The sequence below is a fragment of the Cimex lectularius genome, unplaced genomic scaffold (assembly GCF_000648675.2).
Source record: "Cimex lectularius strain Harlan isolate CLEC.00 unplaced genomic scaffold, Clec_2.1 scaffold8, whole genome shotgun sequence".
Taxonomy (NCBI): domain Eukaryota; kingdom Metazoa; phylum Arthropoda; class Insecta; order Hemiptera; family Cimicidae; genus Cimex; species Cimex lectularius.
In genome coordinates this window covers 1,191,798-1,210,049 of record NW_019392656.1, presented here as the reverse complement: position 1 = coordinate 1,210,049, position 18,252 = coordinate 1,191,798, and the positions used below count along the sequence as shown (strand labels likewise).

At 35.7% G+C, this 18,252-nt stretch overlaps 1 protein-coding gene across 4 annotated transcripts in view; it reads right to left on the bottom strand.

Moving 5' to 3' along the window:
- LOC106669674 (matrix metalloproteinase-14-like) overlaps positions 1 to 18,252 on the bottom strand; it is a 39,450-nt gene that overhangs the window by 5,343 nt on the left and 15,855 nt on the right. For all 4 annotated transcript variants that reach the window (XM_014399312.2, XM_024224662.1, XM_024224663.1 and 1 more), the window contains exons 2-6: positions 17,689 to 17,818; positions 13,541 to 13,648; positions 3,000 to 3,146; positions 2,659 to 2,817; positions 2,447 to 2,595 (exon numbers count right to left, since the gene is read on the bottom strand). In XM_014399312.2, the coding sequence (XP_014254798.1) occupies positions 2,447 to 2,595; positions 2,659 to 2,817; positions 3,000 to 3,146; positions 13,541 to 13,648; positions 17,689 to 17,818 (693 nt within the window). The remainder of the gene's footprint in view (positions 1 to 2,446; positions 2,596 to 2,658; positions 2,818 to 2,999; positions 3,147 to 13,540; positions 13,649 to 17,688; positions 17,819 to 18,252) is intronic.

Here is an 18,252-nt window from a genome sequence, read left to right as displayed (position 1 = left end):
GTTTGGATTGTTTTATAATTTTTGAAAGCTATTTTGAAGTTATCGGACGAGAGAAATGTGTTTAATTTATGTGATGGGCCGTAAATGTATGTTGGTTTGTTGGTATTTGATAGATTTGATGTAGTATTATTAGTAATAGTGGATGGTGTTAGTGTAGAGTTGTAGTTGTTGATTATTCTGTTAACAATGTGTTTAGGGTAATCTCTATTGTTATGGAGGATCTGTTTGTATATCTTTATGTTCTTGTGGTGAACTGATTCATGGCTTAGGGTAATCATTCTGTGAAGTAACCCTTTGACCGTGTTTATTATTGTATGAAGAGGATGGTGAGATGTAAAGTTGAGGTAGCGATCTGTGTTTCTTGGTTTTTGGTACCAATCTGTGATTATTGTGCCATCTAGTTGTTTTATTACGAGTGTATCTAAAAATGGTATTTTTTTTGTTTTCGATTTCATGTGTAAATTGTAGGCGTGGGTGAAAACTATTAAATGTATCTAATGTAGTTTGAATTTGATCTGTGGGAACTGCTGTCAATATATCACCTACGTATTAAGTGAGGAAGGGTAATGTGAAAGGAAGTTGTGGTATGACTGTATTTAATAGATGTGTCATTATGTCTGCCAGTATCGGGCCTAGGTTGCTACCCATCACCACACAAATCTATTTTAATTAATCAACAATTCACAATAATTAACAATGAAAGCCGACGAGTTTTAATAAACGTTCAGATCCTTTCCAAAATTAAGAATGAGGCATAAGCTTGGAAAATGAGAAAAAACTTAATTGTTAAGTAAATGGAAGTCGTAAATGCAAAATATGCGTTTTGAGTCTCTAGTCTGATATTTCGCTTACGTTATTGTGCTATCGAATAAAAATCTAATTTTTCCAGATTTTCTCTACTCAAAATCGGTAATGAAGCGTACATGCTTTTGTAAATTCTTGAACATTAACAGAAAAATGATGTCAAAGGCAAAAGACGCATGTATAAATAAATATTTAATGATTATTTAAGGACTTTTTGATGACACTCTATTTGAAAGATAGAATTAATATTTTTGATATGTGCGAGATGTTGAAGTTGCAGGGGTTGAGGAAGTCAAACTTGACGGAGAAATGTAGAAAAAAACACTAAACGTATGATAATGAGAGTAGTTTGGTTGAAAATAATTATAACAGTCAGGCATAAAGATTAAGGAGTAGAGCCCAATAGCATTTTTTTTCTTACACTTATGACCATCCGAATCATACCTCATTGCCACATCTAATTGAAACTACCCAAAAGCCAAAATTGCCTGGGGTGGTACAGAAGGCTTTGTGCTAAAAGCTGGGGGTTAAACCCCAAAATGACCCTACGGCTTTATACTTATTTCATAAGATCAATGTTGACATATGTATCCGAGGACTTTGCAAGGTAAAACGATTAGGCTATTAAATGACACAAAAGACAAGCATGACTCATTGTCACTGGAATAAAGAGCACAATGCCAACTGCCGCCTTATAGGTGTCGTTAAATCTTCCACCGCTCCATTTTCTAATCCAAGAAGAAGCCAGAGCAGTGGCTCATAGGTTCATAAATGGACAACGATCTGCAAGAAACAATGGAAACTGAGGGAGGAGGTACAGACAGATGCCATACTCATCCCAATCGATGACACTACTCTAAAATATAACTTCACCAACAAGCACTCATAAAGAAAGGGTAGAGTGGGTCAAAGGAATACCTCTGAAGGCCAGTTCCTACTGGAATACTGAAGGCTCAAAAACGGATAAAGACACGGGAGTTAAGAGTCCTCGGGATGAATCCAAAGACCGAACTGACTTTACACTTACGTAAATACGCTACAGTTTTCCAGTTTGAAACCACTTGAACCCTGGGCTTTCGCCAATGAAATAAAAGGCATTTCCGACAGACAGGTGTCATTAAGGCCTTATGCGAGGTAAAGGAAAAAGTGTATGGCATTATATGGAGCCATATGGAATCCCTGGTGGCTTTAATTATGAATATTACGATGGCCTAACGAATGAGTTATATCAGCCAGTATGTCCTGAAAAGGCCAACAGGCACGAACGTGCTTTTAAAGTTGCGAATTATATCATCAACATCCCGCAAAAAATCAGGGATACGGGAAAACTAACTTGTAAATAAATATCCCTAGTCAAATAAAAAATAGTGAAAAGATATTGAACAAAAATTTTTATCAATTGCTATAAGACTGATGAGGATTCCTCAGTCGAAGAAAAGACCTTACAGGAAAAGGATTGCAAGAGTAAATATTTATGTTAAAGTCTAAAGAATTACGATAGGAGTCAAAACAACTAAACATATCAGTACAAGAAGACAAGATGTTATAAGATAACAAGACTTGTTAGGTGAGATGAGAAACTAATGCTTGTGTATGTTTAAAATTTTAGGCAAATGGTGAACTGAGGACGGACTGAACTCACCTGTATAGCTTCGATGTCATCTCGGTGAAGCTCGAAGTCCGGCTGGTACCCCCTGTAAAACGGCGCCATGAGAGACGCCCTCACCTCAGAGTGCGACAGCCCCAGGGAATGTCCGAACTCGTGGACCGCAACTTGGAAAAGGTTCGTCCCTACGAAAAATTAAAAAAAGCGCGTGATGAAATGTAAAAGACGTGGATAATTCCAAGTCTCACCTTTGTAAGTGTTGACCGTCCATCTTTCAGAATCGTCGAAGTGTGCGTCGCCGCCGAACACCGGGAAAAAGGCGTGGGCAAGGGTGCCCCCTTGTCCGTCGAAGGGGTCACCGTCGCCATGTTCACCTTTTTCAAACCTTACTTCTATGTTTACTGGCCCTACGGTAAAAACACTGATTAGAAAACAACAATAATATATCATAGCCTGTGATAAATTCTCAAAACCCTGGGTGGCTGCAAATGCAAGGACAGTTGACTGTAATTTGATCGAGACTGATCGTCTGTGTCTACGGCCATTGATGAAAAATCGCATCGTCTGAACAGAAGGATGAAAAATTTACCTGATGTTTTCCGGGTGAAGGAAAGCGGAGTGACTTCGCTCCAAACCCTGAAAGCTTTCTTCACTTCGATGTCGACCAACGTCTTGCTCAGGGCGCTGGGATATTTCGAAATTTTGTACGTGAGGTCCTTAATTCTCCACCTACTCCCTATAAACAGATTTTAAATTAATTAACTGCCTTACTTAAATTAATGAACCTAATGAATGAAACATCGGTCAATTCGACAATTCACGTCTAAAATATTTCAATAACACTACTATTAAACAGCGAAAATAGCATAACGCAATGACAAATGCTTCTAATTTTTTTAAACTTTAGCAAATAATGATCTAATCATTTACTTTTCACATCTTATTATTGGGATTTTATTAAAAGTTGCTTTATAAACACTCCGTTTTATTAAAAAAAATTCCATATATTCATTCTTTAAACCAACGTATCACAATTCTGAAGAATTTCCATGACTGTTTTCAATTTTTCTAATTGCTTGGACGTCAAACCGAGCACGTTGGGCCCATTCTGAGAAATAAAACGCTCATCACGCTGAAGACTTAACGAGCGGATGGTGCAGTTCTTTTTGCGTGTTGAAACGTAATCGATTGGCATTGAGAGGACGAGTGCATCGGCATAAAATTTGATATCGTTTTGAAATCACTGATTCTTATACCCAAGGATCTCTGGGAAATCATAAAACGACCGTGGAAAATCGTACGAAACGACTGCGAAGTTTTATTCTATTCCCGCGATGGCTCTGATTGGCTATTATTTTATCGTATTGTTAGAACGAAAATCCTTAAAAATTTAAATATTTTAACGTAATTTCTGTGAGACAAACCATAATGTACACGTAAAATACTATTCTGTACTAGATCTAAATGCAACACAGATACACACAAATATTGATGAAAGGAGATTGCGAAGTGAGGGCTTATGTTCCCAAAGCACTGCAGCCTTCTGGCTTATTGTGCTTTCCTAGTCCCTTAGTTCAGTTTGTTTTGAAACTGCCAGCCGGGAGGACAATAAACTTTTTTTGTGGACTACATTCTCGTACTTGATCTATTTTTCATCGAACCGCGATTAATCGATAAAGGAACTTCGTAAAAGTTTCGATGGAAAAGCGACCAAATTTCTTTTGCCGAAGTCTAAGTTTCGTATTTTGAATTTGTCCTTTTACGTGTCTGTCAATGTATGGAAAAAAATTTACGATTTATCAAGTTCCTGAATCGCCAAAAATTGGATTTAAAGCAACTTATGCCTCGATAATTCATCGCCAACAGACTTTCAGGGGAAATTTTGTCTATTTAAAGCAGGTAAACAACAACTAGACCATATTTGTAAATAAATTAGTGTACACAGTAATAAAGAGAAAATCGTTTAAAATTCTTTGAGCCTTGGGAACCGTTTATATCTTAAGAGTTCTATTATAGCTGATTGTTTAAATATTGACGTTAAAATAAATGCACTTGCGAAGAAGCGTTTTGAGGAAAGCAGAGAGGGAAAAATTAGGAAAAGTTTAACAGTTTAAGTTGTTTTTCTAAAACTTTCATTCCAAGTTTAAATGAAAAAGGGGCTGGAACAAGAGATGAATTGTTCATAACTGTCTCCTTTGTTGTTGAAGAGGTAAGAAGAAAAGCGCCGGCTCTTTTATAAAAATCTTCACGTCTTCGGTTGCAGATTCCGTCGTCGTCATATCGCGAGCATGCTAACTCGGAACATGTCATTGTCTTTGCCAAGGACGGCCTGGGATCGTTGCCCGGGATGTTGAACGTCTTAACCGGCGGCGTCAAAAACCGGAAGCGACACCCTGCGTACCGGGGCGACCTTCGTACCGACCTGCTATTACAGTTGACATTGGGCTATTCGTTGACAATGGTCGTCGGCGGATGGAAGCGGACAATCGTAAAACAATGGAGCGGTATCCCATTGTCGATTTGTCACGTCACCATAACGGGCCGTTTCATTATTGTAACAAATTTTGGGCGGCTGGGATATATTGTACAATTTTTAGAATAAAAGTTAATAGGGCAAGGATCCATCGTGCACCATGGAAAGAACGAACTTTATACATCAGGTTTCTGATTTACATACTTTAAAACATAACATGTTTATGTTTGATACTTGAATACATCAAGTTCGATCAGAATACTTATGAAATTTTTAATCGGCTGATAATTTTATTCGAGGACCTACCGGCTTTTACGTTGGCATATAATGGCATAATTGAATACCACCAGCACGACAGATGACGGTAATAATTAAAACACTTCAACAATGAAAACGTGCTTGAAAAAAAAATTGTAAAAAATATTTATGGTATGGCGACAATTAGAGAAAAAACTTTGATAATGATAATATAATAATCACATAGAATTGAGAGATTTACTCTTGGATCTGGTCTGTGATAATTTGAAGAGTGGAAATTCCAAACGTTCTAAGTGCCAATTTCCTCAAAACTGACATTTTTTCTTAATATGTTCTATGTGACATCGCCAATAACCCTAATAATATTCTAAGTGCTAAACTTCTTTACAAATGATTTGTTGCGTCCGTCATAGATGGCACTGGTCTTAGTATGGGGCATATGATTTTTCCAAAAGTTCTATGTGCCATGGCGTATCAGCAATTGTGAGATTTACTCTCGGACCTGGTTTGTCACAATTTGAAGAGTGGAAATTCCAAACGTTCTAAGTGCCAATTTCCTCAAAACTGACATTTTTTCTTAATATGTTCTATGTGACATCGCCAATAACCCTAATAATATTCTAAGTGCTAAACTTCTTTGAAAATGGTTTGTTGCGTTCGTCATAGATGGCACTGGTCTAAGTATGGGCCATACGATTTTCCAAAGGTTCTATGTGCCATGGCGTATCAGCAATTGTGAGATTTACTCTCGGACCTGGTTTGTCACAATTTGAAGAGTGGAAATTCCAAACGTTCTAAGTGCCAATTTCCTCAAAACGAGATTTTTTCTTAATATGTACTCTGTGACATATGGTTGCGGTTTGTTGCGTTCGTCATAGATGGCACTGGTCTAAGTATGGGCCATACGATTTTTCCAAAGGTTCTATGTGCCATGGCGTATCAGCCAGTTGGAGAAACAGAAGTTGGTTCCTGCAATTTACGTCTAGTGAAATAATATGACATTTTCGGCAGAAATAAACTGGTTTCATGGTCAGATAATTGTGCAGGCCAAAATAAAAACCGCACCCTTATTTTTTTTTTAATGAGGGTTCGCAACAGCAGAGGTCATATCAACCCTTGGGGTACCGGTGTTTTTGAAAAAAAAAAGCCCACTTGTAAGTATGTCGGGCTCGAATGCAGGGCCGCTGGATTCGAACCCGGGTCCTTTACCTTACAATGATAGAGCCCTGTCAACGCCTAAACCGTTGCGGCCACCGACCTCCCTTATTTTTTTAATGATGTTTGTGGTACAATTTGGACATTTTGAACAGATTGTTCAGAAATTTCTAATATGCGGTCATAGTTTTTTATCGTGTGATCGAGACTTCGCCATTACTGAAAAGAGGAAATGGGTTCCCAAATGATTCACTCCGACATATTTACAAAATGTTGTGGCATCAGCTAAAGTTACAGCGGAACAGTTCTCCCTACTTAACATTGAACAAACTTAAAACCGCCTGTGACTCTATATTAAAAGTAAATGTTCCACCACAAAGGCTACTATGATAAAAGTTTCCAAAGATGTCTCAGGTTTTATCCAGTATAAGTCCACATTCAATGACACAGACTTGTGGAAACGTATTAATGTACTAAAAAAAGGGGCTAAACCTGATATTAAAAAAGTTTGTATGTCATTGATTCAGAAGCCATTCTTGTCGGATGGCAAGAAAAAAGATTTCTCTGCCATGTTGGATTTTTTGCCAGAAACTGCTAAAAAACTATTATCAAAACTTCTAAATATGTAAAACTTTAATTTATGTTTATACGTTATTTAGGTTTACCATGTTCTATGTATAGTTTTCATTCAAAGAGTTCTATGTTCTACATAGAACGTGTCTTCAATTTCTTATTTTTTTGCATAGTAAGGAGTTTGTTTTTCATTGCACTAGCTGCGGAAGAACATACTCTTCTATTACCAATAAAATGCATTTCAATAAAGTTTTTGAATTTTACTTATTGTTTTCCTGAAAAAAAATAACAGAAGGCACCAAGAACATTTGGAATTTTCACTCTTCATTTATTTTCTCTGTACTGGGAAAGGCAAAAAAACCCAAAACTAAGATCGTTCAAGACTCCAAAAGAGAAAATCAACATGTCCAAAATATAAAATGGGCCCGATTAAGTATCCAAACCACAGTGATTACGGCGAAAAGCAGAGTCTAACAGACGAAAATCATCTGAAACGTCCAAGTTGCATTAATAAAGAAAGTTAAAGAAATATAAATGGCGTTCAAAAACCAATAAAAGTGTCGTAATAACCACGATGGAGGTCGAGTGCAAAAATACTTTATAAAAAGAATGCATCACTTTAAAAAATAATCTAATAAAAACCCTTTACACTTGATAACTAGCAGGAATGGAGTGTTAAAATCACGAAAAAACTTATCAGACTTATTTTATTGTGAAATGTAAAGGTAAATAAGTAGACAAGAGATTATCATCCCGACAGATTTTCTTGAAGGCGAGATTCTCCGCTTTTAAGCCCGTCGAGAGCAGGGATTGGAACATTTCTTTACTTTTTGCCAAGGGAGATGGTAAGCGTCGAGTTTCGCAACGTCGAGGAAATCGCCCTGGTACCGTGAAATCTGTCTGAAAGAAAGAACGTTCAAGGACCAAAGGGGGTCTGCGAGGTAGAAAACACGAAGGAAAACAGACTGGACTGGATGTTTTACTATTCGCGTATACATCGACGGGATAATGAAAACCCTCTCCGGATATACGGCAGACCAGCCTGAAGGTTAATAATTAATCGACGAGATGACGTCTGCGGAAAATGTCTGTCATTTAGGGCTAATTAGAAGTGAAAAAAGAAGTTACTGCTGGAAAGAAATTTTTATTGTATGCACTTAAAAACTGTACTAAGTTTGCATTAAGTTTAAAAATAAGCCCGATATGTAAAAGCCTTAAAACCTAAAAGTTGAAGAGTAAAGTCGGATGTTAAATTTACCTTTTATTCCCAACCAACAAGACAAAGATTTTCCTCATATTTCATTATCAGCAAAGTCTTTTATTATACACATTAATCCACAAATTAGTTAAATATATAAACATTTTAATTATTATGTCACTGATAAAATTAAATCCATTATATTTAATAGACTACTAACCAAATTACTTCTTTAAATTACTTAATCTTTTTTTCTAAGGTTTTGGTCGAAATGAAAAAGATAGTGCTACGAGCGGGATTCGAACCCAGTAACTTCGGCTAAATACGCCACTGCTAAATCACTTCGATTCACTCGGACACCAATTCCCCATCTCAACCTACAGCTTTTCTATTTTCCCTCTCTTTGCCATTTTTCATCGATCGATCGAGTGGATCGAAGTCACAATAGCTCAAGTGGTGTATTTAGCCGACGGTCTTAGGTTCGAATCCCGCTCGTGGCACTAGCTTTTTCATTTCGACCAAAACCTTACATAAAAAGATTAAGTAATTGAGAAAATTAAACTTGATTAAAAAAGCTCTAGTAGGAGCTATTGAAAATGATTACTATTTATCATAATATTAATAGACAAATACGCAAGGTGAAAAATATAATTATTTATTAATGTTGGCAATTTGACAAGGATTACTTTTGTATTTTGCACGACAGATAGTTAACATGCTGCGATTCTATGTATTAATCAGTAATTTTAGTTAGACATCCGTTTTAAAATGATGTTATCATATTTTTAGTGATTTTAGTTGTATGTACGTATGGTTTGAAAATTAGTTTTAGTAATGTTTAGTTAGAAGAATGTTAATATTTTCAAATGAGCCTAAGTTATTATATTTTCGGTGTGTATATATTATTTTATTGGGCCGATATTACATATTACGCATAAACACATAATCCAAAGATTTTCACGGTTCCCTCCTCCCCCGGAAGGATGTCAACTTTTCAAATTGAATTTATGTTGTTTGTTTTGTTAGTAATTTTAGTTGGAAATACGTTCTATTTTGCAAATGAGCCAATAATGTTATTATAGTTTTAGTAATTTTTACATGTTAGAATACATAATATATTGAATATAAAATTATGTTGTTACAATTGTTTTAATGATTATTAGGAAATCGTGAGATGCGGTCTGGTGTGATATAGATTTGAAAAAAACATTTTCTTTACCGTGTCAATGTTTCTATCTTTATTGAGGTCATCTTCAGGGCTCAGTGTTTGTTTTCTGCGTAATTGTGCCATTCTTGCTTGTCGAGTTGTGAGTGGCCTCAATAGTTTTAATAATTTTAGTGAGAATTACGTAATATTTTTTAAATTGCTGTGTTGTTTTGTACTATAATTTTAGTTATAAATGTTTAATATTTTGAAGGAAGCTATAAATCTACTATAATTGTACGAAATACGTAATATGTTGAAAATCATGAAAATCATTTAATTATTAGTTTTATTACATTTACAATAAATTTATAACAAATTTGTTACGTGTTGAATATTGGGTAAATTGGTAATTACTATACAGTTGTAGTAACTTCGGTAAAGCATGTAAATGCGTTGTGATCGCAACTATAAATAATTTATTTAGAAATCGTGAGTGCGGTCTGGTGTGATGTAGGTTTCAGAAAAACATTTTCTTTATCACGTTTCGGTCTTTATTGAGATCCTCTTCAGAGCCTGGGATTATGTAATTGTGCCATACACAGAAGACAAACACTTTGAGTGAGTAGAAAGACTTTGATTGAATATATAAAAAAATATATTTTGCATTGTATAAATTCACTTTTCCACATCCAAAATGTAATTGTTATATGTAAACAATGTTTGTAAATCCCAGGCCCTGAAGATGATCTCAATAAAGATCGGAACGTTGGCACGATAAAGGAAATGTTTTTCTGAAACCTACATCACACCAGACCGCATCTCACGATTTCTAAATAAATAACGATTAACGGTCACTAATCACCAACCACTATAAATAATATTACAGTTATAATAATCAATTTTCTATTGCTTTATTACAGTTGTATGGGATATGTGATATATTGATATTATCTCGATATACAGAATGTGTCAACTTGTAAAGTCCACCCATTTAATTCGGAAACGATTAACTTTAGCAAAAAATGGTCTTATACAAACCTGAAGTTAATTTTGGCTAGGAATCGCGTGGTCTTTACAGATTTAACATAACTTTTTCATCTAGCTGGGAAATGACACTAACTTTGGTATTTTAAATGAGAAGCCCATATTTTTATAGTATAATTCGATTCTAGAGGTTATTTTGTGCCACGTTTAGTGAAAGGAAAATTTTGATAGGCTCAACGGAAGAGGCGTGGGGGTATGCTTTTTTTTTAAAGCATAACCACGCTTTTTGTAACAGGATGGCCCACCCCCTTTATTTCGAAAACGATTGACTTTAGCAGAAAATATTCTTATACCTTAACTGATATACCTTAATATTATATATTACACCTTAGTAAACTTTAAGTTAATTTTGGCAAGAAATCACGTGGTGGTAAGAGATTTTTGCATAACTTTCTCATGTAGCTGGCTAGCATCCGTCCGGTATAACTCAGAAATGGTCGATTCGATCAAAATTTTCTTGCCAAAATTAACTTGGAGTTTGTATAAGACCGTTTTATGCTAATGCTAATTAATCGTTTTCGAAATCGACATGGAGGGCTATCTTGTAACAAGGAGCATGCTTTTTGTTACAAGATAGCCCTCCATGTCGATTTCGAAAACGATTAATTAGCATTAGCATAAAACGGTCTTATACAAACTCCAAGTTAATTTTGGCAAGAAAATTTTGATCGAATCGACCATTTCTGAGTTATACCGGACGGATGCTAGCCAGCTACATGAGAAAGTTATGCAAAAATCTCTTACCACCACGTGATTTCTTGCCAAAATTAACTTAAAGTTTACTAAGGTGTAATATATAATATTAAGGTATATCAGTTAAGGTATAAGAATATTTTCTGCTAAAGTCAATCGTTTTCGAAATAAAGGGGGTGGGCCATCCTGTTACAAAAAGCGTGGTTATGCTTTAAAAAAAAAGCATACCCCCACGCCTCTTCCGTTGAGCCTATCAAAATTTTCCTTTCACTAAACGTGGCACAAAATAACCTCTAGAATCGAATTATACTATAAAAATATGGGCTTCTCATTTAAAATACCAAAGTTAGTGTCATTTCCCAGCTAGATGAAAAAGTTATGTTAAATCTGTAAAGACCACGCGATTCCTAGCCAAAATTAACTTCAGGTTTGTATAAGACCATTTTTTGCTAAAGTTAATCGTTTCCGAATTAAATGGGTGGACTTTACAAGTTGACACATTCTGTATATCGAGATAATATCAATATATCACATATCCCATACAACTGTAATAAAGCAATAGAAAATTGATTATTATAACTGTAATATTATTTATAGTGGTTGGTGATTAGTGACCGTTAATCGTTATTTATTTAGAAATCGTGAGATGCGGTCTGGTGTGATGTAGGTTTCAGAAAAACATTTCCTTTATCGTGCCAACGTTTCGATCTTTATTGAGATCATCTTCAGGGCCTGGGATTTACAAACATTGTTTACATATAACAATTACATTTTGGATGTGGAAAAGTGAATTTATACAATGCAAAATATATTTTTTTATATATTCAATCAAAGTCTTTCTACTCACTCAAAGTGTTTGTCTTCTGTGTATGGCACAATTACATAATCCCAGGCTCTGAAGAGGATCTCAATAAAGACCGAAACGTGATAAAGAAAATGTTTTTCTGAAACCTACATCACACCAGACCGCACTCACGATTTCTAAATAAATTATTTATAGTTGCGATCACAACGCATTTACATGCTTTACCGAAGTTACTACAACTGTATAGTAATTACCAATTTACCCAATATTCAACACGTAACAAATTTGTTATAAATTTATTGTAAATGTAATAAAACTAATAATTAAATGATTTTCATGATTTTCAACATATTACGTATTTCGTACAATTATAGTAGATTTATAGCTTCCTTCAAAATATTAAACATTTATAACTAAAATTATAGTACAAAACAACACAGCAATTTAAAAAATATTACGTAATTCTCACTAAAATTATTAAAACTATTGAGGCCACTCACAACTCGACAAGCAAGAATGGCACAATTACGCAGAAAACAAACACTGAGCCCTGAAGATGACCTCAATAAAGATAGAAACATTGACACGGTAAAGAAAATGTTTTTTTCAAATCTATATCACACCAGACCGCATCTCACGATTTCCTAATAATCATTAAAACAATTGTAACAACATAATTTTATATTCAATATATTATGTATTCTAACATGTAAAAATTACTAAAACTATAATAACATTATTGGCTCATTTGCAAAATAGAACGTATTTCCAACTAAAATTACTAACAAAACAAACAACATAAATTCAATTTGAAAAGTTGACATCCTTCCGGGGGAGGAGGGAACCGTGAAAACCTTTGGATTATGTGTTTATGCGTAATATGTAATATCTTTTCGTAATGTAACAAAAAGCATGCTCCCCTCCGCGTCTTCCGTCGAGCATAACTCAGATATTGTCGATTCTATCAAAATTTTCCTTTCAGTAAAAGTGGCATAAAATAATCTCTAGAACGAATAAAAATATGGGATTCTCATTTAAATTAACAAAGTTAGAGTCATTTCCTAGCTAGATGAGAACGTTATGTTAAATCTGTTACGACCACGTATTTCCAGCCAAAAGTAACTTGGGATTTGTATAAGAATATTTTTTGTTAAATTTAATCGTTTCCGAATCAAATGGGTGGATTATAGAAGCTGATACACCTTGTAAATGTGACCAGTTTGAAACTGCTGCATAAAAAAACCCACGCTACATGATAAATTTTACACTTAAGAGTGACGTTTGCTTATTGTGACATTTTTCTAAACTTGGCTAGGTCACACGTTTCACCTTAAGATTAACTCTCAAATAGATAAAGGCAATTCTAAGTAAAAGAAAGAAACGCTGAGTGTGCCGTTGGCCAGCCTTGTGAAAAGAGTCGAGGAAGCACGGTTCATCGGACGTGAATCGGACTGGGTTTGGGTGGCGTCCCGTTTCCCACTGACCTTGCCGACTCGAGAGCCTAATCAAAAATATCGACCATGGAATGCTCTTAATTCCAGTTCTAGTAACTTTCCTTGATAGGAAGTTGACATTTTTAAACTAAAACTTTATTTTCTTGGGTTGAAACAGTCATCTAAACTATTCACAAATAATTTCTTCCTTTCGATTTTCCATTTGTACTAACAGTTTTTTATGAATGTTTTATCACTTTATTTAGCATATTAGTTTAAACATATATGATTTAAGTGACCAATATTCGTTCAAAGATACCTTAGGTGTCTTTACTTATAATATGCAAATACCTTGGAGGACGTATCTTTTGGTCCTCTTGCCGTTTATCCTGTCCAAATTGTCACCCACACCGCACCTGGGAAGCTTCATTGTTTCCAATGTCTCGTTGTCCAGTTTTCCTAAAATAAAATTAAAAATGTCAAATAAAATAAAATAATTGACCATAATAATTATTTCATTAAGGTCTTGATTGAGATGAAAAATTTAGTGTCACGGGCGGGATACGAACCCACAACCTTCTGCTCAATGCACCGCTGCTCAAACCACTATCGTGACGCTAACTGTTTCATCTCAATCTAGACCTTAGATAAAAAGAATAATTATTTGAAAGCAAATATTCACAAGGAGTTTTAACAAATTCTGATATTGTATAACATAATAACATCGAGGTGCGACTCCTTGGTTCCATTTAGAAAGCGTGCTGTGAGAATCGTGCTGAGCATAGCAGCGAGTGTCTGGGTCACCTGTTCCGATTCTTGGAGGATACAAAATTGTTTTATTGTGTATAGTTCTGTGTACATAGCGTGTGAATGTATATATTGGCGTGAATGTGTAGTGTATTAGGGATGATGGCAGAATATCGAGTACTCCACCACCCAATTTAGTAAATGGTATGTAAATAGGAAAAGAATGTATTTAAAAGTGAATGGGTTTGGATTTAGGAATTTATTGAGTTGGGGGCTGATATGTCCTAGCTGTTGATAGCCTCTGGAGCCGGATCGACTGGACGGATAAGAGGTCAGTCCGACACCCGGGGTGAATGATTCGCGAGGCTTGCCTGTAATTTATGGTAAATTAGAAAAGCTGGAAGTGCCGGTGGACTGGGAGAGGTGATAAGCTTAACTTTGCACATACATGCTCACATTTGAGCTTACATAAATCAGTAATAGCATGATTGAATAACCATTTATTACGTCATGGTACGTAATGGTATTACCATTGTTCGTGGATCGTTTCATCTTGCCCTATCCTCCATGTTTTAGGCTGCCAGAACCAAGAGGAATGCATACATATATTACAATTAGTCACTTATTCCTCTTTATAAAATTGAATTGTTTTTAAATTTTACATTTCGTATAGCAGATAGATTTTTTAGGCATCATCCCACCTCTAGTGAATAAGAGGAACGTTCTCGTGTATGAATAAAAAAAGTAAAGTAATTCCTGTCATACGGGAACGGCTTAACGACCAACCAGCTCTGGGTCAGGACGAAGGAACCACTTTGAGGTACATTTTACATACTAAATTTGATTAAAAAACCACGGCCTTTGCCGGGATTCGAACCAACGGGACACCCTGACCACTCGGCACTGTGATGCTAAGCTGGCCCTATTTTAAGGTAATAATGTTGAAAGGCCATTTTCTGATGGCAGTGGTAGCTGGACACCAACCAGGAAGTAGGCGGGTGTCAGCTCAAGGATAATCACCGAGACATGACATGAGTGATAGACCAAGTTCAAATGTGGTACAATTTGGCTAATTAATGCCAATTTTTAATCTTAACTCTTTAAAGCTCACACGATATTTTGCAAACTCCACTGCTTTTTCACATGAACAGTCGATTTTTTAAAATTCTTATTTTTTTAGTTAGTCGCATTGTATGTTTATTATATATCGTGTGTTTATATTGTCATGAATGTGCGAAAAGCTGAGATCCTGCACGATTAAAATTCTTCAAAAGTTTCGAATTAAGCAAAGCGTATATTCTATATGCTGAATGTTATTCCAACTGAATTAACGCCCGGGAATTTTATTTGAATATTATATATCAGAACGACTGTCATTACTCCCTAATGTCAGACCAGTGATTTTAAATGTTTCGATTTCCTTATGCGTTTTGTGGCCATTTTGTAAATGAGATAAATGCGCAGTTGTGCGGTTCAGATAGTTAAAAATAGCATTGCAGATTGATTCTTCTGTTTTAAAAGATATCACGTATTCGGGCTTGGTACATCCAGATGTGGACGGTGGACCAAAATAATCTATCATCAAACAAGAAAATACATTTTTTCCTTTGGAGAAAAAGTATTGAAAAAAAGCCAAAATATTCTCGTCAAGACATTATATCTATCTAAGTACATGGTGTCCTTTTTCAATGGCCCAGCTGAATTTTTCTTGAACAGAAAAAGTTATTAACAATAATTTCAGTATGGGTATGCTTTAGAAACTTAAACAATTTCTACCCAGTCCTTATTACTTTATCCTGAAATCTTATATAACCGTCCACTGCTTCTGAGTTAAGGTACAGGAAGGAGTTGTCGGAAGTCAAGATTACAAGCCGGCATCCGGGAAGGGAGCAGTCTTGATCCCATCCTTTATATCATTTACGCTGCTGACCTGTACACCCTAATTCCAACACCACCTACGCGGTCGATACCGCAATTTTGTCCTCTAACTGGAATCCTATCCAAGCTACGTCCCACAAACAAAAACACCTTGAAATTATCGTAGACTCGTGCGAAAATTAGAGAACAAATAAATTCACTATTTTTCGTGGTCCGCTTGACCAATTTAAAACATTCAATTAATTAAGGATTTAAGTTGAGATAAAAAAGTCAGTGTCACGAGCGGGATTCGAAAAATGGCAAAAAGGAGGGAAAATTCAAAAAGGTGTGGTTGAGATGGGAAGTTAGTGCCCGAGGGGATCGATGTCACGATACTCAAGTGGTAGAGTAGCGTCGTATCAAACCGAAGGTCGTGCGTTCGAATCCCGCTCGTGACACTGACTTTTTTATCTCAACTTAAAATCTTAATTAATTGAGTAGAGAACAAGATTCAATAAAGAAAATGTACTCAGTGTTCACATTGCCCTCCACTGTATATCAACAAAATGAAATACTGAACTGAAGTATTCAACTCAAATACTTTGGACTATACCTAGATAGCAACTGACGTGGAATCCCCGCATATGATTTAAGAGACAGCAATTCAACAGACATCGGCCAACTACGAGGACCGAAATCTGTCTTGTCAAAACTAAACTAATCTTATACAAGACTTTACTGAGACCACCTTTGGATATACGGATGGAACTGTTGTTCTAGCAAATCATCCAATATCCATGGCAACCAATCCTTCCAATCAAAAGTCCTCAGACGAATCGCCCAAGCTCCTTACTACCTCACTAACCTGACTATCCACAACGACCTCAACATTCCTTTTGTCAACGAATGATACCATCATCACCACCTACGCGGACGATACCGCGATTTTGTCCAATAACTGGAATCCTATCCATCTTAGAGATGCTCAAGACTTAGTCGATGATGCCCACAAGACCTCGCCCCTTAATCTCTCATACTCATTGCCCAGCATTGGTTCTCATGGCATGTGTCCTCCGAGTGCAGTGCCGGCATTAGGGTTTGCACTGTGACCATGTGAAAAAAAAGTTTTATGATATCATTTGTAATATGTACGAAATAGGATATAAATAAAATCTTTTTAAAAAATCGTATTCTGGCCGATTATTTTTAACCTGCACTCCGGACTCAAGTCTATATTGCATTTTTTTACAATCATACAATTACATCATACATTTTTTTAAATAAGCATTGTCATTCTTATTAATAATGTAGTTTTCGCGTATTCAATTATTATCATTACTGTGCAGTTTATTCTTGCACGTGTTGATAGTTTAGCATACAATGGCAGATATGAAACAACGCAATATTACGATTTCGGTGTTACTTAGTATCCTTATTTAAAAAATGAAACATCCGAGCCAAGAAAATCTGTTTATACTGACTTCATTATTTTGGTAATTTCATTTCGAATATTTACCCAATTTAGGTTTATATTAAGTAAAGCAATGAAGACACATCTCGTCTTTTACAAAGTTTTTTTAAACAAGAGATTTGAAGAGTGGAGATTTTGAAGATCCCCAGATTTGGCTGCTTCCCATTGGAAAAGGTCGGAAGAGAGAGAGAAAAAAAAATCAACTTCCTTATTGCAAACCGAGACCGTCCTTCAAAAGCTGAAACGTGCTTGCAACAATTTCCTTCCCGACATACTAATCGATGGCGGACATCATACTTTTCAGTCCAATCGTTTTTCAACCTGGGCCCTCGCATGAAGAATGAACAAACGCCCGAGGAGCAAAGACCTCTGGCATTCGTCTTTGTTTTTTTCCCCTTTCGGACACGGAAATTTGAATAATTACCTGTGATCTCCAGGCCGGCGAACGACTGGAACTTCATCACCGCTTGCACGTAGGTGTCTTCGTCTATTATGCTTTCCGAGTTCGGGCTGTTGACGCCTCGAGGCAGGTAACCGTATAGAGATAAATAACTCTGCAATTGAACAACAAAAATTAAGATCATATTTGTCCTTTTTTTTTACAATTAATAAATGGTGTTCTTACAAACTAATCTGTTAGATTGCTAAATAATATGACAAATCTTAAGTTAAAGCTGTGTTGTCTAAATTGTTTTAATTACTAAATACAATAATTCTACTTTTCATTATCAATTATAGTGCTATTTAGAAACAAATGTTTTTTTCCCCAAACCAAAATGTTATATGTTAAGTGCTACCACAATTTAGGTACCCAATCCAACATCCTCACTTCCAAAAGTATTTATTCGACTATAAAATTGAACCTTTTCTATCGAGTGCGTTACGCAACTTGGGCTTTCCGTTTACCATTTTGATTTGGCGCTAACTATCAACGTTTATGGGAAAAAATGGGTTCGGCTAAGATCAAATGTTTGCCAGGTATTAGATA